The 16,729-nt window shown below is 46.6% G+C and overlaps 2 protein-coding genes across 6 annotated transcripts in view; one reads left to right on the plus strand and one right to left on the minus strand.

The window, feature by feature from the left end:
• Positions 1 to 6,515, minus strand: part of SCAMP2 (secretory carrier membrane protein 2) — a 61,202-nt gene extending 54,687 nt beyond the window's left edge. The window contains exon 1 of the mRNA XM_063926383.1: positions 6,308 to 6,515. Coding sequence (XP_063782453.1) covers positions 6,308 to 6,364 — 57 coding nt within the window. The 5' untranslated portion in view covers positions 6,365 to 6,515. The remainder of the gene's footprint in view (positions 1 to 6,307) is intronic.
• Positions 6,516 to 6,534: 19 nt separating this feature from the next.
• MPI (mannose phosphate isomerase) overlaps positions 6,535 to 16,729 on the plus strand; it is an 82,310-nt gene continuing 72,115 nt past the window's right edge. For 4 of the 5 annotated variants that reach the window (XM_063926377.1, XM_063926380.1, XM_063926378.1 and 1 more), the window contains exon 1: positions 6,834 to 7,010. Coding sequence is in view for 1 of the 5 variants with exons in the window: in XM_063926378.1 (XP_063782448.1) it covers positions 6,995 to 7,010 (16 nt within the window). In the remaining 4 variants the exon portion in view is untranslated. Of the gene's footprint in view, positions 6,618 to 6,833; positions 7,011 to 16,729 lie in introns of those variants that run through there. The other variant, XM_063926379.1, reaches the window with a different exon arrangement.

Genomic DNA, 16,729 nt, shown 5'->3' on the forward strand with positions numbered 1-16,729 from the left:
CATTATAATATAATTTTTTGAGGATTATGTAGTTATTTTTTGGTAGATTTCATTGCAGTTTAGTAAATGTATGCACTGCTCCAGTACCACTATGTCTAAGTATAGACTCTAGGTATGGGCTAGCACTTAAGGCCAACAACCAAACACACAATAACTGAAGCCAATAAAACACATATGCAGAATCATTATTAATAGCCAAGTGCCAGTAGTAAAAATCAATGATCGCTGGTCAGACACTAAGCTCTGCACACGTTTGCTCCTGTACTTGAGTTGAGGGAGAAGGGGAACAAGCCGTAGTGCCAAATTTACAGGACAGATCAAAGCTGGCTTCTGGCAATTATCCCAGCCTAAAATGGTAGGAGGAATACAAATCTACAGCTGGAGTGTGACAAGTAAATATTTGAGAATTCATGTGGAACTGTAAAATAATAAAGAGGCTGTAAGTCTGCTGAGGGATAATTTCATCTATCCTTCTTATCATAGGCATGGCAAAAAGGGTTAGCATTACTGTCTCACAGCCATGCATAAGGTCATGAGTTCAATTCCTAGCCAAGGGACTGGGTGAAGTTTATAGGTATCCGGTCTCTAGGTCGACCACTATTGGTCGACAGTAACTAGGCCGACACCACACCCAGTTTATATGTTCTCCCTGTGCTTGCGTTTGTTTCCTCTTAGGCTACGTGGGTTCCACTTGGCCGCAAGGAGACTGCACATGGGCGCCTACGCAGGCGCCCACACGTGCGGCAGTCCTGCCACCGCCGGATCCAACCGCAGCATGCTGTGGTTGAGCCGGATTGCTGGACGACGGAATTTCAAGGTGCACTGTGTGCTCTTGAAATCCCTTGCGTCACTGGCCGGATCCTGTTCTGCGTGACTCAGCTGAACAGGATCCGTGTGAACACAAAACCCCCTCCCGGCCAAGCGGGTCCCGTTCAGTGGGACCCGCTTGGCCTCTATGTATGGCCGTAGCCTTAGTGTTCCGGTTTCCTCCCACACTCCAAAAAACATACCAGTTAGGTTAATTGCCTTCTGCAAAAAAGTTACTACGTGTGTGTGTGTGTGTGTGTCCATGTGATAAAAAATATAGATTGTAAACTCCACTAGGACAGGGTCTCATGTGAATATTTATATAGTCTCTGTAAAGCACTGAATAATGGTATGCTGTTAATATATCGCCTATCGGGATCCCGGCGTTCAGGATCCCGACGCCGGAATCCTAGCAGGCGGCTAAATGCAGGCGGTTACAATACAGACCGCAGCCCCGTATTTCCACGCCACCACTCCAGTGGGGATATAACCTGTGGCGAGTGCAGCGTTTGCTGCTGGTATGTTGCCGCGGGATACTGACAGCCAGCATCCCGACAGCTGGTATATCATATGTATTCCCTGCATAATATGTGTGCACTATCATATATATTACACCAGATGTAAAACTTTGGTTAAAGGCGATCACCTCGCAAATAGTATCATCAAATATATAGGAGCCAGTTACGCGTATTAAAAATACAAATATGCCAAAGCTCAACCTTATGTCAGCAGTTATATATGCATTATTGAATACCTATGGCAGACCAGCAGATGGCTGTCACTATACCGACAGCGGCATCCCGTCATCTGAAATCCCGGCTGTAAGGCAGCGAGTCTCCTCGCGGCCTTGCTGCGCTCGCCATGCTTCGGGCCCGGTGGCGAGCTTAGCTCACCACATGTATTCTCACTCGGGTGGTGGTGTGGACAGGCTACGGTCGGGATTGTGACCACTGGCATTTCACCGGCTGTCGGGATTCCGGCGTCGGTATCCTGAATGCCGGTATATTAACTGCATCACCAATGTATGACTAGTGTTTTATGCCTTCCTTGCAACATTTACATGCTTAAGCAATTAACTAGCATTTCTCCCAGAGCCATGAATGAAATTGCTTCCATGTGAACAGCATACACATTTTACTATAGGGTTCAATAGTATATAGCCTGTAGCTTTTAGACACTGCTTTCCTGATGGCTAGGTTACATCTGGCACATATAAGAAAAAGCATAAAACATATTACTAATGCTCCACTGGATGAGCCCAGGCCTTCCTGAGAGCGTCAATGGATCATATTATAAGGCAAGGGAATAAACTTTTTATTTTGATCTGGTCCACATAAATATTTGTTATATTTCCGATGAACCAAACTACATTTTGAACAGCAGTGTAATATATAGTAACTTAAGAAAAGCACAAATATTAAAATGATCAATCCTATTAAAGGAGTCAATTCAATTCAACTCAACTCGGATTGAATAGCGCCAGGAGGGAGCTCCCGGAGCTAATACATTCAGCGTGATGCAGTTCCCGACTAGAGGATTTATTCTCGCACCCCTTGAGGGTGCAAGCAGAAATCCGACAAAACTAGGTCTGCAATGCTGTTTTGTGACCTAGCGCCAAGCAAACAGCATTGTGGCGAGGCACTTTAGATGGAGAATGCCAGTTCTCGCGACTTAACACCCTGAATTGAATAGCTCCGAGAGCTCCCTCCCGGCGCTATTCAATCCGCATTAAAATTTTATTGACCCAATAGTGACTTACTTCATACTAAATTTAACATGTACATCATGCACAGGGGGTATGTCTAGACATACTTTTTTTTTTTTTTTTTTGTAGTGGATTCCAGAAGCACTGAAAACGATCCCTGTAGATTTACTCTTTAATGCCTGTTAAAAGTACTTAATTGAAAATGCCTTACAGAATAGAAATAGAAAGGCTTACCATACTATCCCTTTAAACCAGGACACTCATGAATTTTACAGGTTCTGTGGCTGCTTAAAACCAGGAGGAATGCAGGCTTGATGTCAGCCAGCCACAGAACCTGTGGAATTCATTGGTGTCCTGGATTAAAGGGATATTATGGTAAGCCTAGAAATAGAATGAATGCATATCAGTTAGATGCAGATGACTATTCTAGATTACAGACATTCTATTAAAATTCCCCCTCAAATTTACAGAAATGCCTGGGTTGATTGTACAGCCTGTGTCACGAGTATTGGGTGCAGCCATATCATACATTCCTAGATATTTACTAAACAAGTGTGCAGTCCCCTCCTCCTTCAGCACAAGCAGTATAATGAAATGGACTATGACACAAACACATGATGACAGTGATCAGTCACATTAAGACTTTTTTTTTAAGTATACAATTTTTTTTTTAATATGTGTCGTGTATGCATACCTTTAATACAATATTTTTTTATTAATAGATCATTTTTTAAATTACCACAAATCTTTACAACACCAAATATGCAAACTCAAACTACCATAGTGCCACTAGGCCTAAAAAGGAAAATGTTGGTCTGACATGAGAATATACTCACAAACATGTTTGTTAACATTGCCTCATCATAACAGCACAATACATTACTCAACCCAAATTACAGACATGGGAGTCTATTCATTAAGTAAAAATAGAATTGTTATTTTTCACTTTGAATTGCAACAATTCACTGATATATAGATCTATAGCTTAGTTAAATAACAATTCATGTATACTCACCTTCCTGGTGGAGCGATTAGAAGAAGTGGGGTCCCTGGGATTCCGTCTTCTGCTGTGGTCCCGTGTTACCGTAGAGACGGAATAGAGGTCCTGACTGCCCATGCACTGTCTGGTGTATCCATAGTGGAGTTCATTTCAGCGCGTGCGCTGAGGTAAAGCACAGCCAGTTCAGAGAGGCGGCAGGGGTAGGGGCAGCAGACTGTGACCCGGCATATGCCTGGTCACCTTACTTATACTAGTCGGAGAAGTGGCAGGGCTGGGGGCCGAATGGGCCATTAGGAAGTCAGCATTGCATTCTGAAGTGACCCAACATATTCTGGGTCACTTCATTAACTACTATTTGCCACTTTCTACCTGCTCTCCCTTGATTGGCTGGCATTAAAAAAAGAGGGGGGGGGGGGGCGCAACGAGAACAGGGAGGAGGTAGGGAAATAGTAGTCTTCCTTTCTCTTCTTCCCTCAGTAGGCTCTCTACACCATCCTGAGATGGCGAATGCTTTTAGAGAAGCGAAACAGAAAGCTGAGATTTCCATGCTTCTATGAATTGCTCCCTCCATACTAATGTATGGGGAAGCGATCCTGACATGAAGCTGGGGCACCACTGGAGAAATCTGAGATTTCTTCACGGTAACCCCTTCTGTTAAGGGGAGAAAGCAGAAAAAAGCCCTGTTATCACTGATAAAGGGATTTTCACTGCTTCATGAATAGACCCCTTAGTCACAAGAATACCCTAATGCATGAGAGGTTAAACAGAGATAATGTTTATATGTGTTCAGTATGATATACCAGCTGTCGGGATCCCGGCAGCCAGGAGACCGACGCCGGGATCCTGACAGCCGGGATACCAGCGGCGAGCGCAGCGTGTCCCCTTGTGGGCTCGTCACGCTTCAGGCCCGGTATATTCCCCCTCGGGTGATGGCGTGGACCACCAACCAAGTGGAGATTCCAGCCGGCAGTCAGAATTCCGAACGCCGGTATTTCACCAGGTGTCCGGATTCCGGTGTCAACTGACTGCCTCCCATTTATATACATATAAGTGTGTAACAATAAAACACATTTAAGACCTATTTTTTTAATGTTAATATACTTGTGGAGATTAAAACATTATTCCTTGTTCTCAGACTGTTAGTGGGTGAGTTTATTCTCCGGGATATGCCCCTGGATAGAACTGTCACATCTATGGTGATGGAATAACATTTTCTAGCACTGTACAGAAGTGCTCAGGAACATGAGTGAAGACTGCTTACCATAATCAGTGGCAGCCAGACATTACTACTGAGAACTGAATTCAGGTTACATTGCGTAAGGGCTGTAACACACGCGCCGGCTCCCGCCGCCTGGCAAAATCCCAGACGGCTTTCTAACGCTGCCGTGCTGCAGAGACACATGCAGCGCAATGTGTCCACTCACACGGCACGGCCCCGACACGGCTACCGGGAATATCCACTGGAAGGTCCGGCTGCCGAGCCGGGGCCGTGCCGTCTTTGTAGTCAGTGAACCGTGTGTGTGAATGGGGAGCTTTCACACACACACAACAGGTTTTTTTAGCCGCCGCTGCTGCTGCGCATGCGCACAGACTTACACATGGCTCAAAGCCATTGTGTGTGAAAGACCCTGCCAGATGGCAAAAAGCCAAACAAAGTTTTTCCGGCTTTTTGCCATTCGGGGAAAACTGGAGCGTGTGTTACAGCCATTACTGCACAAAGAGTACATGTGCAAGAACATAAGCAGCCAAGTCACTTTTGCAATCATACAAAGAAACCTCTCATACTGATACCTTCTAGCTTCTGTAAATCTACATATTGGGCGGGATGTACTAAGCGGAAAATGCGGTAAACTCCCTGTTTACCGCATTTTCCTGATGTACTAACCCCCGGCCGGCAGGACAGCGGCGGGGTACGCCACCTTTAGCTGGCGATAGTCCATAGAAGCCTATGGGCTTCTCTCCGCGGCGCTGTGTGAGGGATCCGATCGGATCCCTCCCAGCATGCCCTGCGGCCGCCCCCGTCACCCCGCGCATGCGCAGACTGACTCCTGGGGCCGAATCCCGGAAGTCAGGCTGCCGCTGCGCATCGCGGAGGACAGCTCTTATCGGAAGAGCTGTCCTCCGCAATGCTGATCGCATATGTTAGTACATATGCGATCAGCATCGTGGCGCAGGGCGGCGATGTACATTAGTACATCCCGCCCATTGTAACAAGCGAATGAGAACGTGAGAGGGCTGACAGCGCAGTCTGAGATGTTTTGAGTGGGGCATAGACTGTGCAACCTGCTTCCATATACGGATTCACTGTTACCAGAAAACAGTATTAATAATTCAGTGCAGCGCATACACTCTATGGGGGAGATGTACTATCCCTTGGAGAGTGATAAAGTGGAGAATGATAAAGTACCAACCGATCAGCTCCTGTCATTTTTCAAACATAGCATGTAACATAGCAGTTGGCTGATTGGCTGGTACTTTATCTCTCTCCACGGCTTAGTACAGCTGCTCCATAATAAGTGCTCTGTACATACAGAAGCAGAACAGACACATATGAGACACAGGATTATTGCGCCTTCATGGCTGCAGATATGCAAACTATGGGGCCTATAGACACCGGGTGACGAGTGCCAGGCCACGCCCCTGTCCACCTGCTCCGACCCAGCCCTGCTCTCTGCCCTGCTATTGGCTACGAGGAGTTACTACTCCGGACTAGAAGCCAGGTAGCCCCCGCTTATGTCCGGCATGTAATAGTTACCGTGTGTGCACGCCCGGGGCAGTTTGCGCCCCATCCTTACCTGGAAAGGGTTCACTTCCACCGGGTCCGCGAAGGGGTTGGTGTCATAACCGGCCATGACTGCGGGGCTGAGAGCTTGAAGCTGGGTCCTCCAGCCGTGACTCCTCCTCGCACAGGAACCTTCCTGGATGTGACGGGGCAGTTTCTGGTAGGCGTGGCCGCAGAGTACAGGGTGTGTATACCGCCCAATAGCCGCTCAGTACAGCGATGTGGCCGGGCAATGGGCGAGGCTGGCTGCCCAATCAGCGTGTGCGCAGTATGGGGAGGGGGCGGAGCTGACTGACAGGGAGCGTAGCTAGGTGTGCGAGCAGGTAAGACGCATAGTGAGGTGAGGTGGTTGCACGTCACACACTGACGTCACTCCGATGACGCTGTCCTAGCCAGGCTTCTTGTTACAGGGCTGGTAGCTTCCTGGCGCAGTGTGATGAACTGTGCGTACAATGAAGTCGTGTGTAACACAGAGGCTGATCTTCCTCAGCACAGCCTGAGCGGCAGCAGCGCACCAGTAATTCTGAGTGTGTCACCGTTGGCGCTAACGTCACTGGCTGTGTGTGGACTACATGTCCCGGCGTGCTCTGCGCGCTGTCTTAGTGACCTGTCAGTGAGGGTAGATGCTAGATTTAGAACCAACCGTCAGTGAGAGGCGGTAGAGGTGGGGAGCTGGGACTAGTGTGGCGGAGAGAGAGCGATGGCTGAGCCCCGAGGTGAGTGGTGGAGGAGGCAGGATACAGGTCACAGATGCACGGCGGGGAAATGCTGGCACTCGCATATTGACAGACAGCAGCTCCAGGGTGAGGCCCATAGTACAGTGCGGCCGCTCTGGAGGACATAGTGTAACCCAGCAACAGTACTCAACTTAATTGTGCATGTATAAAACGTGATGTATTAAATGAAGTCATCCATCCCTGGCTCCTGTACACCTATTGTTAATGTATTTACTCATATTGCTGTTGACTCAAAGCACAACATTGTAGCGGTCTTTCCATAAATGCTTTTATTTTATGCTGATATACACTGTATTGGCTTAACAAACCACTGATTTGTGTCCATGGGGATAATCATAGCTCCCAGATAGACATGCTGCACAGAGGTAGGTTTTGCATCTGCGCATCTATGACAGCCAGTACACGTGGAGAAAGCAATTATATTTTCTCTGACGTCCTAGTGGATGCTGGGTACTCCGTAAGGACCATGGGGAATTGACGGGCTCCGCAGGAGACTGGGCACTCTTAAAAGAAAGATTAGGTACTACATCTGGTGTGCACTGGCTCCTCCCTCTATGCCCCTCCTCCAGACCTCAGTTAGAATCTGTGCCCGGCCAGAGCTGGATGCACTTATACCGCATTCACATTGCAAATGCCGGATCCTACCCGGTAAGACAAACGTGTACTTACCGGGTGGGATCCGGTATTTGCGCTCCTCTGCTGGCTTTCCGACCCGGCAATATACCGGGTCGGTTGCCATAGCAGCGGAGGGAGCAGCAGGGGCAGGGGTGGAGGCGGCGCCGGGAGATGAGCTCATCTCCTGCGCCGCCTATGCTGTGAATGGGAGCCGATTCGCATCGGAACGGCTCCCATTCACACTGTGCCTGACCCGGTAATCAACCCGGTAAGAACCCTTCTTTTTTACCGGGTTGAATTACCGGGTCAGGCGACCCGCTAATTCACAATTGGACCTTTCACATCGCACACGGACCCGTTTCGACACGGCAATATGCCGTGTCGGTACCGGGTTTTCAGTGCGATGTGAAAGGGGTATTAGTGGGCTCTCCTGAGTTCACTAAAAAGAAAGTATTTGTTAAGTTTTTTATTTTCAGTGAGATCTGCTGGCAACAGACTCACTGCTACATGGGACTTAGGGGAGAGAAGCAAACCTACCTGCTTGCAGCTAGCTTGTGCTTCTAAGGCTACTGGACACCATTAGCTCCAGAGGGATCGAACACAGGGCCCGACCTCGATCGTCCGTTCCCGGAGCCGCGCCGCCGTCCCCCTTGCAGAGCCAGAAGACGGAAGATTCCGGAGAAAATCGGCGGCTGAAGACTCCGGTCTTCAATAAGGTAGCGCACAGCACTGCAGCTGTGCGCCATTGCTCCCACAGCACACCACACGCTCCGGTCACTGGTGGGTGCAGGGCGCTGGGGGGGGCGCCCTGGCTGCAATTAGTATACCTTAAGTGGCAAAATGCACATAATACAGTTCTAAACTGTATATGTGCCTAATCCCCCGCCATAATTATTATTAAAAAAGCGGGAGAAGCCCGCCGCTGAAGGGGCGGGGCTATCTTCCTCAGCACAGCCAGCGCCATTTTCTCTTCACAGCTCCGCTGGAAGGACGCTCCCCAGGCTCTCCCCTGCAGTATACACTACGGAAAGGGTAAAAAAGAGAGGGGGGGCACATAAATTTAGGCGCAAATTGTGATATAAGCAGCTATTGGGGGAAAATTCACTTTGTGTATAGTGTAAATCCCTCTGTTATATAGCGCTCTGGTGTGTGCTGGCATACTCTCTCTCTGTCTCCCCAAAGGACTTTGTGGGGTCCTGTCCTCAGTCAGAGCATTCCCTGTGTGTGTGCTGTGTGTCGGTACGGCTGTGTCGACATGTGGGATGAGGAAGGTTACGTGGAGGTGGAGCAGAGGCCGATAAATGGGATGTCGTCCCCTGTGGGGCCGACACCAGAGTGGATGGATAGGTGGAAGGTATTAAACGACAATGTCAACTCCTTACAAGGCTGGATGACGTAAAACAGCTGTGGGATAGCCGGCTTCTCAGCCCGCGCCTGCCCAGGCGTCTCAAAGGCCATCAGGGGCTCAAAAAACGCCCGTTGCCTCAGATGGCAGACACAGATGTCGACACGGAGTCTGACTCCAGTGTCAACGAGGTTGAGACATATACACAATCCACTAGGAACATCCGTTACATGATCTCGGCAATAAAAAATGTGTTACGCATTTCTGACATGAACCCAAGTACCACATAAAAGGGGTTTTATTTTTGGGGAGAAAAAGCTGCCAGTGTTTTGTTCCCCCATCAGATGAATGAATGAAGTGTGTAAAGTAGCGTGGGTTCCCCCAATAAGAAACTGGTAATTTCTAAAAAGTTACTGATGGCGTACCCTTTCCCACCAGAGGATAGGTCACGTTGGGAGATATCCCTTAGGGTGGATAAGGCGCTCACACGTTGTCAAAAAAGGTGGCACTGCCGTCTTAGGATACGGCCACCTTGAAGGAGCCTGCTGATAAAAAGCAGGAGGCTATCCTGAAGTCTGTATATACACACTCAGGTTATATACTGAGACCTGCAATCGCCTCAGCATAAATAGTGCTGCTGCAGCGTGGTCTGATACCCTGTCAGATAATATTAATACTCTAAGACAGGGAAAATAGTTTGCTAACATAGAGCATATTAAAGACGTCGTCTTATATATAAAGGATGCACAGAGGGATATTTGCCGGCTGGCATCCAGAATTAATGCAATGTCCATTCTGCCAGGAGGGTATTAGAAACCCGGCAGTGGACAGGTGATGCTGCCTATAAAAGGCACATGGAGATTCTGCCTTATAAGGGTGAGGAATTGTTTGGGGATGGTCTCTGGGACCTCGTATCCACAGAGCAGCTACTTGGTCAGGGGCAAACACGTTTGCTAAATTCTACAAATTTGATACAAATTTGATACCCTGGCTGAGGAGGACCTGGAGTTCTCTCATTCGGTGCTGCAGAGTCATCCGCACTCTCCCGCCCGTTTGGGAGCTTTGGTATAATCCCCATGGTCCTTACGGAGTTCCCAGCATCCACTAGGACGTCAGAGAAAATAAGAATTTACTTACCGATAATTCTATTTCTCGTAGTCCGTAGTGGATGCTGGGCGCCCATCCCAAGTGCGGATTGTCTGCAATACTTGTACATAGTTATTGTTACAAAAATCGGGTTATTATTGTTGTGAGCCATCTTTTCAGAGGCTCCTCTGTTATCATGCTGTTAACTGGGTTCAGATCACAGGTTGTACGGTGTGATTGGTGTGGCTGGTATGAGTCTTACCCGGGATTCAAAATCCTTCCTTATTGTGTACGCTCGTCCGGGCACAGTATCCTAACTGAGGCTTGGAGGAGGGTCATAGGGGGAGGAGCCAGTGCACACCAGGTAGTCCTAAAGCTTTACTTTTGTGCCCAGTCTCCTGCGGAGCCGCTATTCCCCATGGTCCTTACGGAGTTCCCAGCATCCACTACGGACTACAAGAAATAGAATTATCGGTAAGTAAATTCTTATTATTTCTGGTAAACAGTCCGGGGACTGTGGCTAACCCAAAAAGTAAAGCCTAAACTGAAAAAATGCTTTTCTGGAGGAATAGCCGAACCTTGGATAACACTGATGGACAAAGGTATAGGAACATGTAGGTAAGCCTCCTGCATCTCCAGGGATCCATAAAAAAACCCTGGCTCCATGCACCACATAAGGAACATATGATTCCATGTTTCCAAATGTATTTGCTCAGCATTTTTCGGATTTAGCATGAGCCAAAATTAATCATTTGTCTTCCGATTAAGCCATGTTGAAGTAAAACCTTGTCCTTGTTTGCCAGAGGAGCTGGAATGACTATTCCTGACCAAAGTAATTTTCTGACCTGCTTCTTGCAAAGCCAGGCCTTCGTCTGTAGCCGAGAGGCTGTTTTGAAGGCGAAACATAACTAGAGATACCATGCCAGGTCTGTGACCTGGTGAAGTCTGTCTCCCAGGCGGAGACCACACCATCCGCTGATGGTTTTATTTTTCTACAGCACCTGGTATTCCCTGATATCCGAGTACTACTAACCAGGGCCACACTGTATATCTTCTGGTAGCTCAATGGTTTCCTAATTTGAAAACACACTGACGTGTGATTCAGCCTATGACAGGCTTTTATTGATAGTGTAATATCAACGCATGAACTGTATATGGAAGGAACCTGACTTTCTTGGAGTCTGCTTCTGACTCCAGAATTCTGTCAATTCTTACCAAAAAAGGAATATTTTTAGAGCAAGACAATGATTCCATCTACAGCACCTGGTATTTCTTTCCAGGCCCCACACTGTATAGCTTCCAAGATCTGGTGAGATTGGGCATATTCAGTATGGTGTGGCTGTAGATCTTCCACATACCCAGCTAAACTGCTCTATGAGCAGGTAAAGTTAGGGCTGATGCCCTGGAGTAAATATTCTGCCCATACCCAGTGCTTCCACCACATCAGCCCAGGCAACCACTGCCTTTGCCATTTAAGCCGAAGCCAAGGCTTGGCCTCATGACAGCCCTAGACAGGAAAATTGAAAGCAAAGCTATTGTAGATTCTCCTTATCTACTTTAGGAGCCATCTTCCCTTTTTTTAAACAGTCCCCAGCTGGAAGCAGATCATAGGAATTCCATTTCTTAGGAATTCTGACATTTTTTTTATTGGGGGTAACCCAACCTCTGCCATGATTTTCTTGTAACTCAAGTATTGGGATGTTTAAACACAGGTGCCTTGGTTTTTAACATAGGCTTTACTGTATCCTCGAAGGATAAGATGGCTTTATTGCTTTCAATTAACTCTGGTATATTCGAGAGCTGAGACCTACCTCTTTTTCATATGATGAAGTAGAATAATAGGGCTTTCATCTACTGATGAATCTAAACAATGTGTAGTCTGCGAGAGTGAAGATTTACTTACCACTGATTCTGAGAAGCTGCTGCTGTATGTAAGGGCTTGTAACCCTATTCCTGGTACATGATTTTGGGGAATTATCCATCTAACTTCCTGGATAAGCTTGTGTAAATATAGCCCCAGGTGGATGCACTCCTTCAGCACCTGGTATTCCCAGGTGGCCCCACATCCAAGAACCAACCAGGCCCCCAGTGTGGTGTGGCTGCAGATTGTTCCTGCTGAGCTAAACCTTATGCATACAAGCCATCCTGAACCAGATAATAAGAGGATAATACAGCTTTAAACATGGTATGATTGTCCTCACCATTGTCGCTTTATTACAGGATAAATATCAGCACTACACAATTTTGTGACTGTATCACTTTACCTTTTAAAATGATATCCATTCGATCCTCCTCATGCACCAGCATTGAGGATCTACAAAACAAACTGACAAACCTGTAGCAAAGTCAGTATCATACTAGCAGTCAGTCACATGTTATACATTAGTATATTAAGCAATATGAGCATATCGTCAACTACATTAATATTTTAAGTATGTAGGAGAACACATTTACTGAATCATGTTTAACATATGTAACGTATTCAGACGCAATGCGACAGATAAACAACGGTAAGGATATACAGACTCATATACAATAGGCACTTATCTAACTATTCATACTTAAAACAGTAGATAGAGATTTAGTGCTGTATAGCCCATACTCAGTAGAGTGGGATACAGGGAGACTTACCCCGCTTCCAGGATTGATCAGTACGTTAGCGAACGCTGAGTGGATCCAGACGCTACTAGTGTACACTGCCGCCCCATGAAGCTGTAGTGAACACAGATGCATCGGTCACACAGCCGCCTATGCTGCGACCGGGCCCTCAGTGAACTCGGACGCACCGGTCACGCAGCCGCCTATGCAGCGACCAGGTCCCCTCGTGGTAGCAATCAGTGAACACAGACACCACGGTCATACAGCCGCATAAGCTGCGACCGGGTCCCCTCATCTTCCAGTGTAGCTGGTAGCGTCTGAGACGGAAGTGAGGAAACAGTTCATGGCGGGAGACTCGGCGGAAACTGGTCATGAACCGGGGGGAGGGGCGACCAGGAGGTCGTCTGACTCCCCACCACTGACATCAACCCTAGGGATCGTGGCCTAATACTATTCCTGGAGCCTCTGATCCCTAAGGCCTAGCGCTGGAGCACCCGTGGTGGCGGTGCGTCAGCTACTGTTTGGTAGTCTCCTCCCAAAACAGTGCGGCTGTGTCCGTATTCCATGTGCTACGCGGAACCGATGCCTTACCTTCTCCCCGTGCTCCTGGTAACGTCTGATGGACCTGCTAGTTTATCCGACACAGACGCCCGCTGAAACAGCACTGTACTCGTGGGTAAGTGTTGTCGTGACCCGGCGGAGAGTTGTTGGAGCGACTCTTTCCAATATGCGTATAAGACGCTGTTAAGAAAGATCACTCAAAAACAGTAAGACTATAAAAAATAAAATAAGAAAGCTTGGGGCTGCTAACAATCCAGCAGCCCTCTGATCATGGTCCAGCTCCTGCCGCACCAAAAAAAAACTGATTTGCCTGAGGCAGGGGGCGGGGATATATGGACGGGCCCGTTGCATGCTGGGAGGCCGGAAAGCTTTGACTGTTTGGTGCAAATCCGCTGTCGCTCCATCATATCCCTTTGTTATCCTGTGGACCCTGCCGGAGAAAGAAAAGGTCTTGAACGAAGCATCTCTAATGGTGTGTACACACGGTGAGATATTTTCTTTATGATTTTGACTAGAAAAGTTAGTGCAGATCGCAAGGTGAAAGTCACCTTGCGATCCCGATTCGATGCCGATGCGCGGTCCCGATCGCAAGACTAGATAGACTGTGCGGGCAAATCAATTTTGACTCTCTCTATAGAAGAGATAGTCAAAATTGACACTTAGTCAGTATCGCAAGCACACTCATTATGTGATTTTGGCTACGTGCCGACCTAGCCCCTGTCGCATAGTGAGAATTGGGCATAGCCCGAATCTCACCGTGTGTATGAGCCTTTAGACATGCGCATTTTCTTTGTTTTTAGAAAGAGACATATATAAATATGTCTATGATCGTCTCTCAGAGTACAACACAGCTTAGCCTGGTGCCCTCACAAGCCAAAGGATTTCATATACAGATGAGTAAGGTGCAGCACTCACTGCACCTTAGCTCATTCTGGGTTTTTGCTGCCCATTGCTGATGCACATTTCTTTATTAACAATTTCTTATACAGCGCAGCAGATTCCATTGCGCTTTACAACTGGACACAATCAGAAGACAAAACTGGGTTAAAACAGTCATAGAGGTATGAGGGTCCTGCTCGCAAGCTTACAATCTATGGGGAAATAGCACCTATCCTTGTGTATCAATGCCTATCGGATAGTTGTCCACCAGATTGCAAAGGTTTTTGGTGGGCTGCATGATATCACATCACAGCAGTGATGAACCAGGGTCAGGAGGAAGGGAGACTGAAGAATTAAATAGGTGGGGGATATGTGTAGGAAAGCTATGAAGGTAATGTGAGTGGTTCTGGAATTTGATAAGCTTGTCTGAATAGGTGAGTTCTCAGGGAACGCTTGAAGGTTTGAAGACTAGAGAAGAGTCTTAATGTACGTGGTAGGACATTCCACAGAGTGGGCGTAGCCCGAAGAAAGTCCTGTAATCGTGCATGGGAACAAGTAATAAGTGTGGATGAGAGACGTAGATCTTGTGAAGAGCGAAGAGGCCTGGTTGGGAGATATTTTGAAATAAGCGAAGAGATGTATGTTGGCGTAGTATGGTTAATAGCCTTGTGTGTAAGTAGCATTATTTTATATTGAATATGGTAGAATACTGGTAGCCAATGGAGGGACTGACATAATGGGTCTGCAGATGAACGTCTAGCGAGGAATATTCGCCTCGCAGCTGCATTCAGAATGGATTGTAATGGTGAGAATCTCTTCCTATTAAGACCAGTAAGAAGACTATTGCAATAATCAATGCAGGAGATAATGAGAGTGTGGATTACAGTTTTAGCAGTGTCTTGTGTAAGGTATGATCGTATTTTGGATATGTTTCTTAGATGCATGTAACATGATTTTGAGACAGATTGAATGTGGGGAGCAAAGGACAGTTCTGAGACAAGTATGACACCTAGGCAGCGAGCTTGTGGTGTAGGGTTGATTGTAGAGTTCTCGACAGCGATAGAAATATCAGGTTGGTAACTGCAATTGGCTGGTGGAAATACTGTATAATTAACTCTATTTTACAAATATTAAGTTTGAGGTGGCGAGATGACATCCTAGATGAAACAGCAGAAAGGCATTCAATGACCCGGCCCAATACAGATAGAGACAAATCAGGGGAGGATAGGTAGATTTGAGTATCATCTGCGTACAGATGATACAGAAATCCAAAAGGGCTGATTAGTTTCCCAAGAGATGAGGTATAGATTGAGAAAAGCAGAGGACCAAAGACTGAGCCCTGCGGTACTCCAACTGAAAGAGGTAGCGAAGAGGAGGGGGATTCAGAGAAACGGACACTGAAAGAGCGATTAGATAGGAACAAAGAGAGGGCCGTGTCCTGGAGACCTAGGGATTGCAGTGTTTGTATGAGAAGAGAGTGGTCAACAGTGTCAAAAGCAGCAGAGAGATCTAGGAGAATAAGTAGTGAGTAATGGCCTTTAGACTTCGCAGTGACCAGATCATTCACTACTTTAGTCAGTTCTGTCTCTGTGGAGTGTTGGGAGCGAAAGCCTGATTGATGTGGGTCCAAAAAGTTGTATGAGTTAAGAAAGTGTGTGAGGCGAGTGTAGGCAAGTTTCTGAAGTAGCTTGGAGAGACAAGGGAGCTGATGTTAGCTGTATTTCTATATTGCTGTGAATCAGGTGAATGTGAGTGGGGAAGGAGTTTGGGGCCTGGATTAGGTGAAATATCTCCAGCTAATAGCAGTAAGAGAGAGAAGTAAATACAGGTTGAGTATCCCATATCCGAATATTCAGAAATACAGAATTGTTTGAGTGAGATAGTGAAACCTTTGTTTTCTGATGGCTCAATGCACACAAACTTTGTTTAATACACAGTTATTAAAAATATTGTATTAAATGACCTTCAGGCTGTGTGTATAAGGTGTATATGAAACATAAATTAATTGTGTGAATGTACACACACTTTGTTTAATGCTCAAATTGAATACAAATATTTGCTAAAATTACCTTCAGGCTGTGTATAAGGTGTATATGAAACATAAATGCATTCTGTGCTTAGACTTAGGTCCCATAACCATATCTCATTATGGTATGCAATTATTCCAAAATACGGAAAAATCTGATATCCAAAATACTCTGGTCCCAAGCATTTTGGATAAGGGATACTCAACCTGTATAGTTGTATGAGGTTTGTGAATGTGTTTTATGGTGTCCAGTTGTGAGTAAAAAGCTCATTAATGTTAATAAGAGGTGTGTGGATAATTGAGGCGGCAATGTGTACAGAGGGGTGGGTTGCAGGGAGAGTAGACAATGTATGTGCTTTGAAGTGTATACCATGGAGTGCAATGAAGTACAGCAATTTGAGGTGCATGGTGTGTTTGTGAAAGAAGGTATTGAGGCTAGAGCATGAATGTATGTTCAAGTTTTTAAGTTGAACATTCAAATACTTGATTACTGGTGTTGTTCAGCTGTTTATTTACAAACACCTTATTAATGTGGATGCACGTTGACCAGCACATCTGAACCTAGATTGCATGTAATGAATACTATGG

This window comes from Pseudophryne corroboree, chromosome 6, assembly GCF_028390025.1.
Source record: "Pseudophryne corroboree isolate aPseCor3 chromosome 6, aPseCor3.hap2, whole genome shotgun sequence".
NCBI lineage: Eukaryota > Metazoa > Chordata > Amphibia > Anura > Myobatrachidae > Pseudophryne > Pseudophryne corroboree.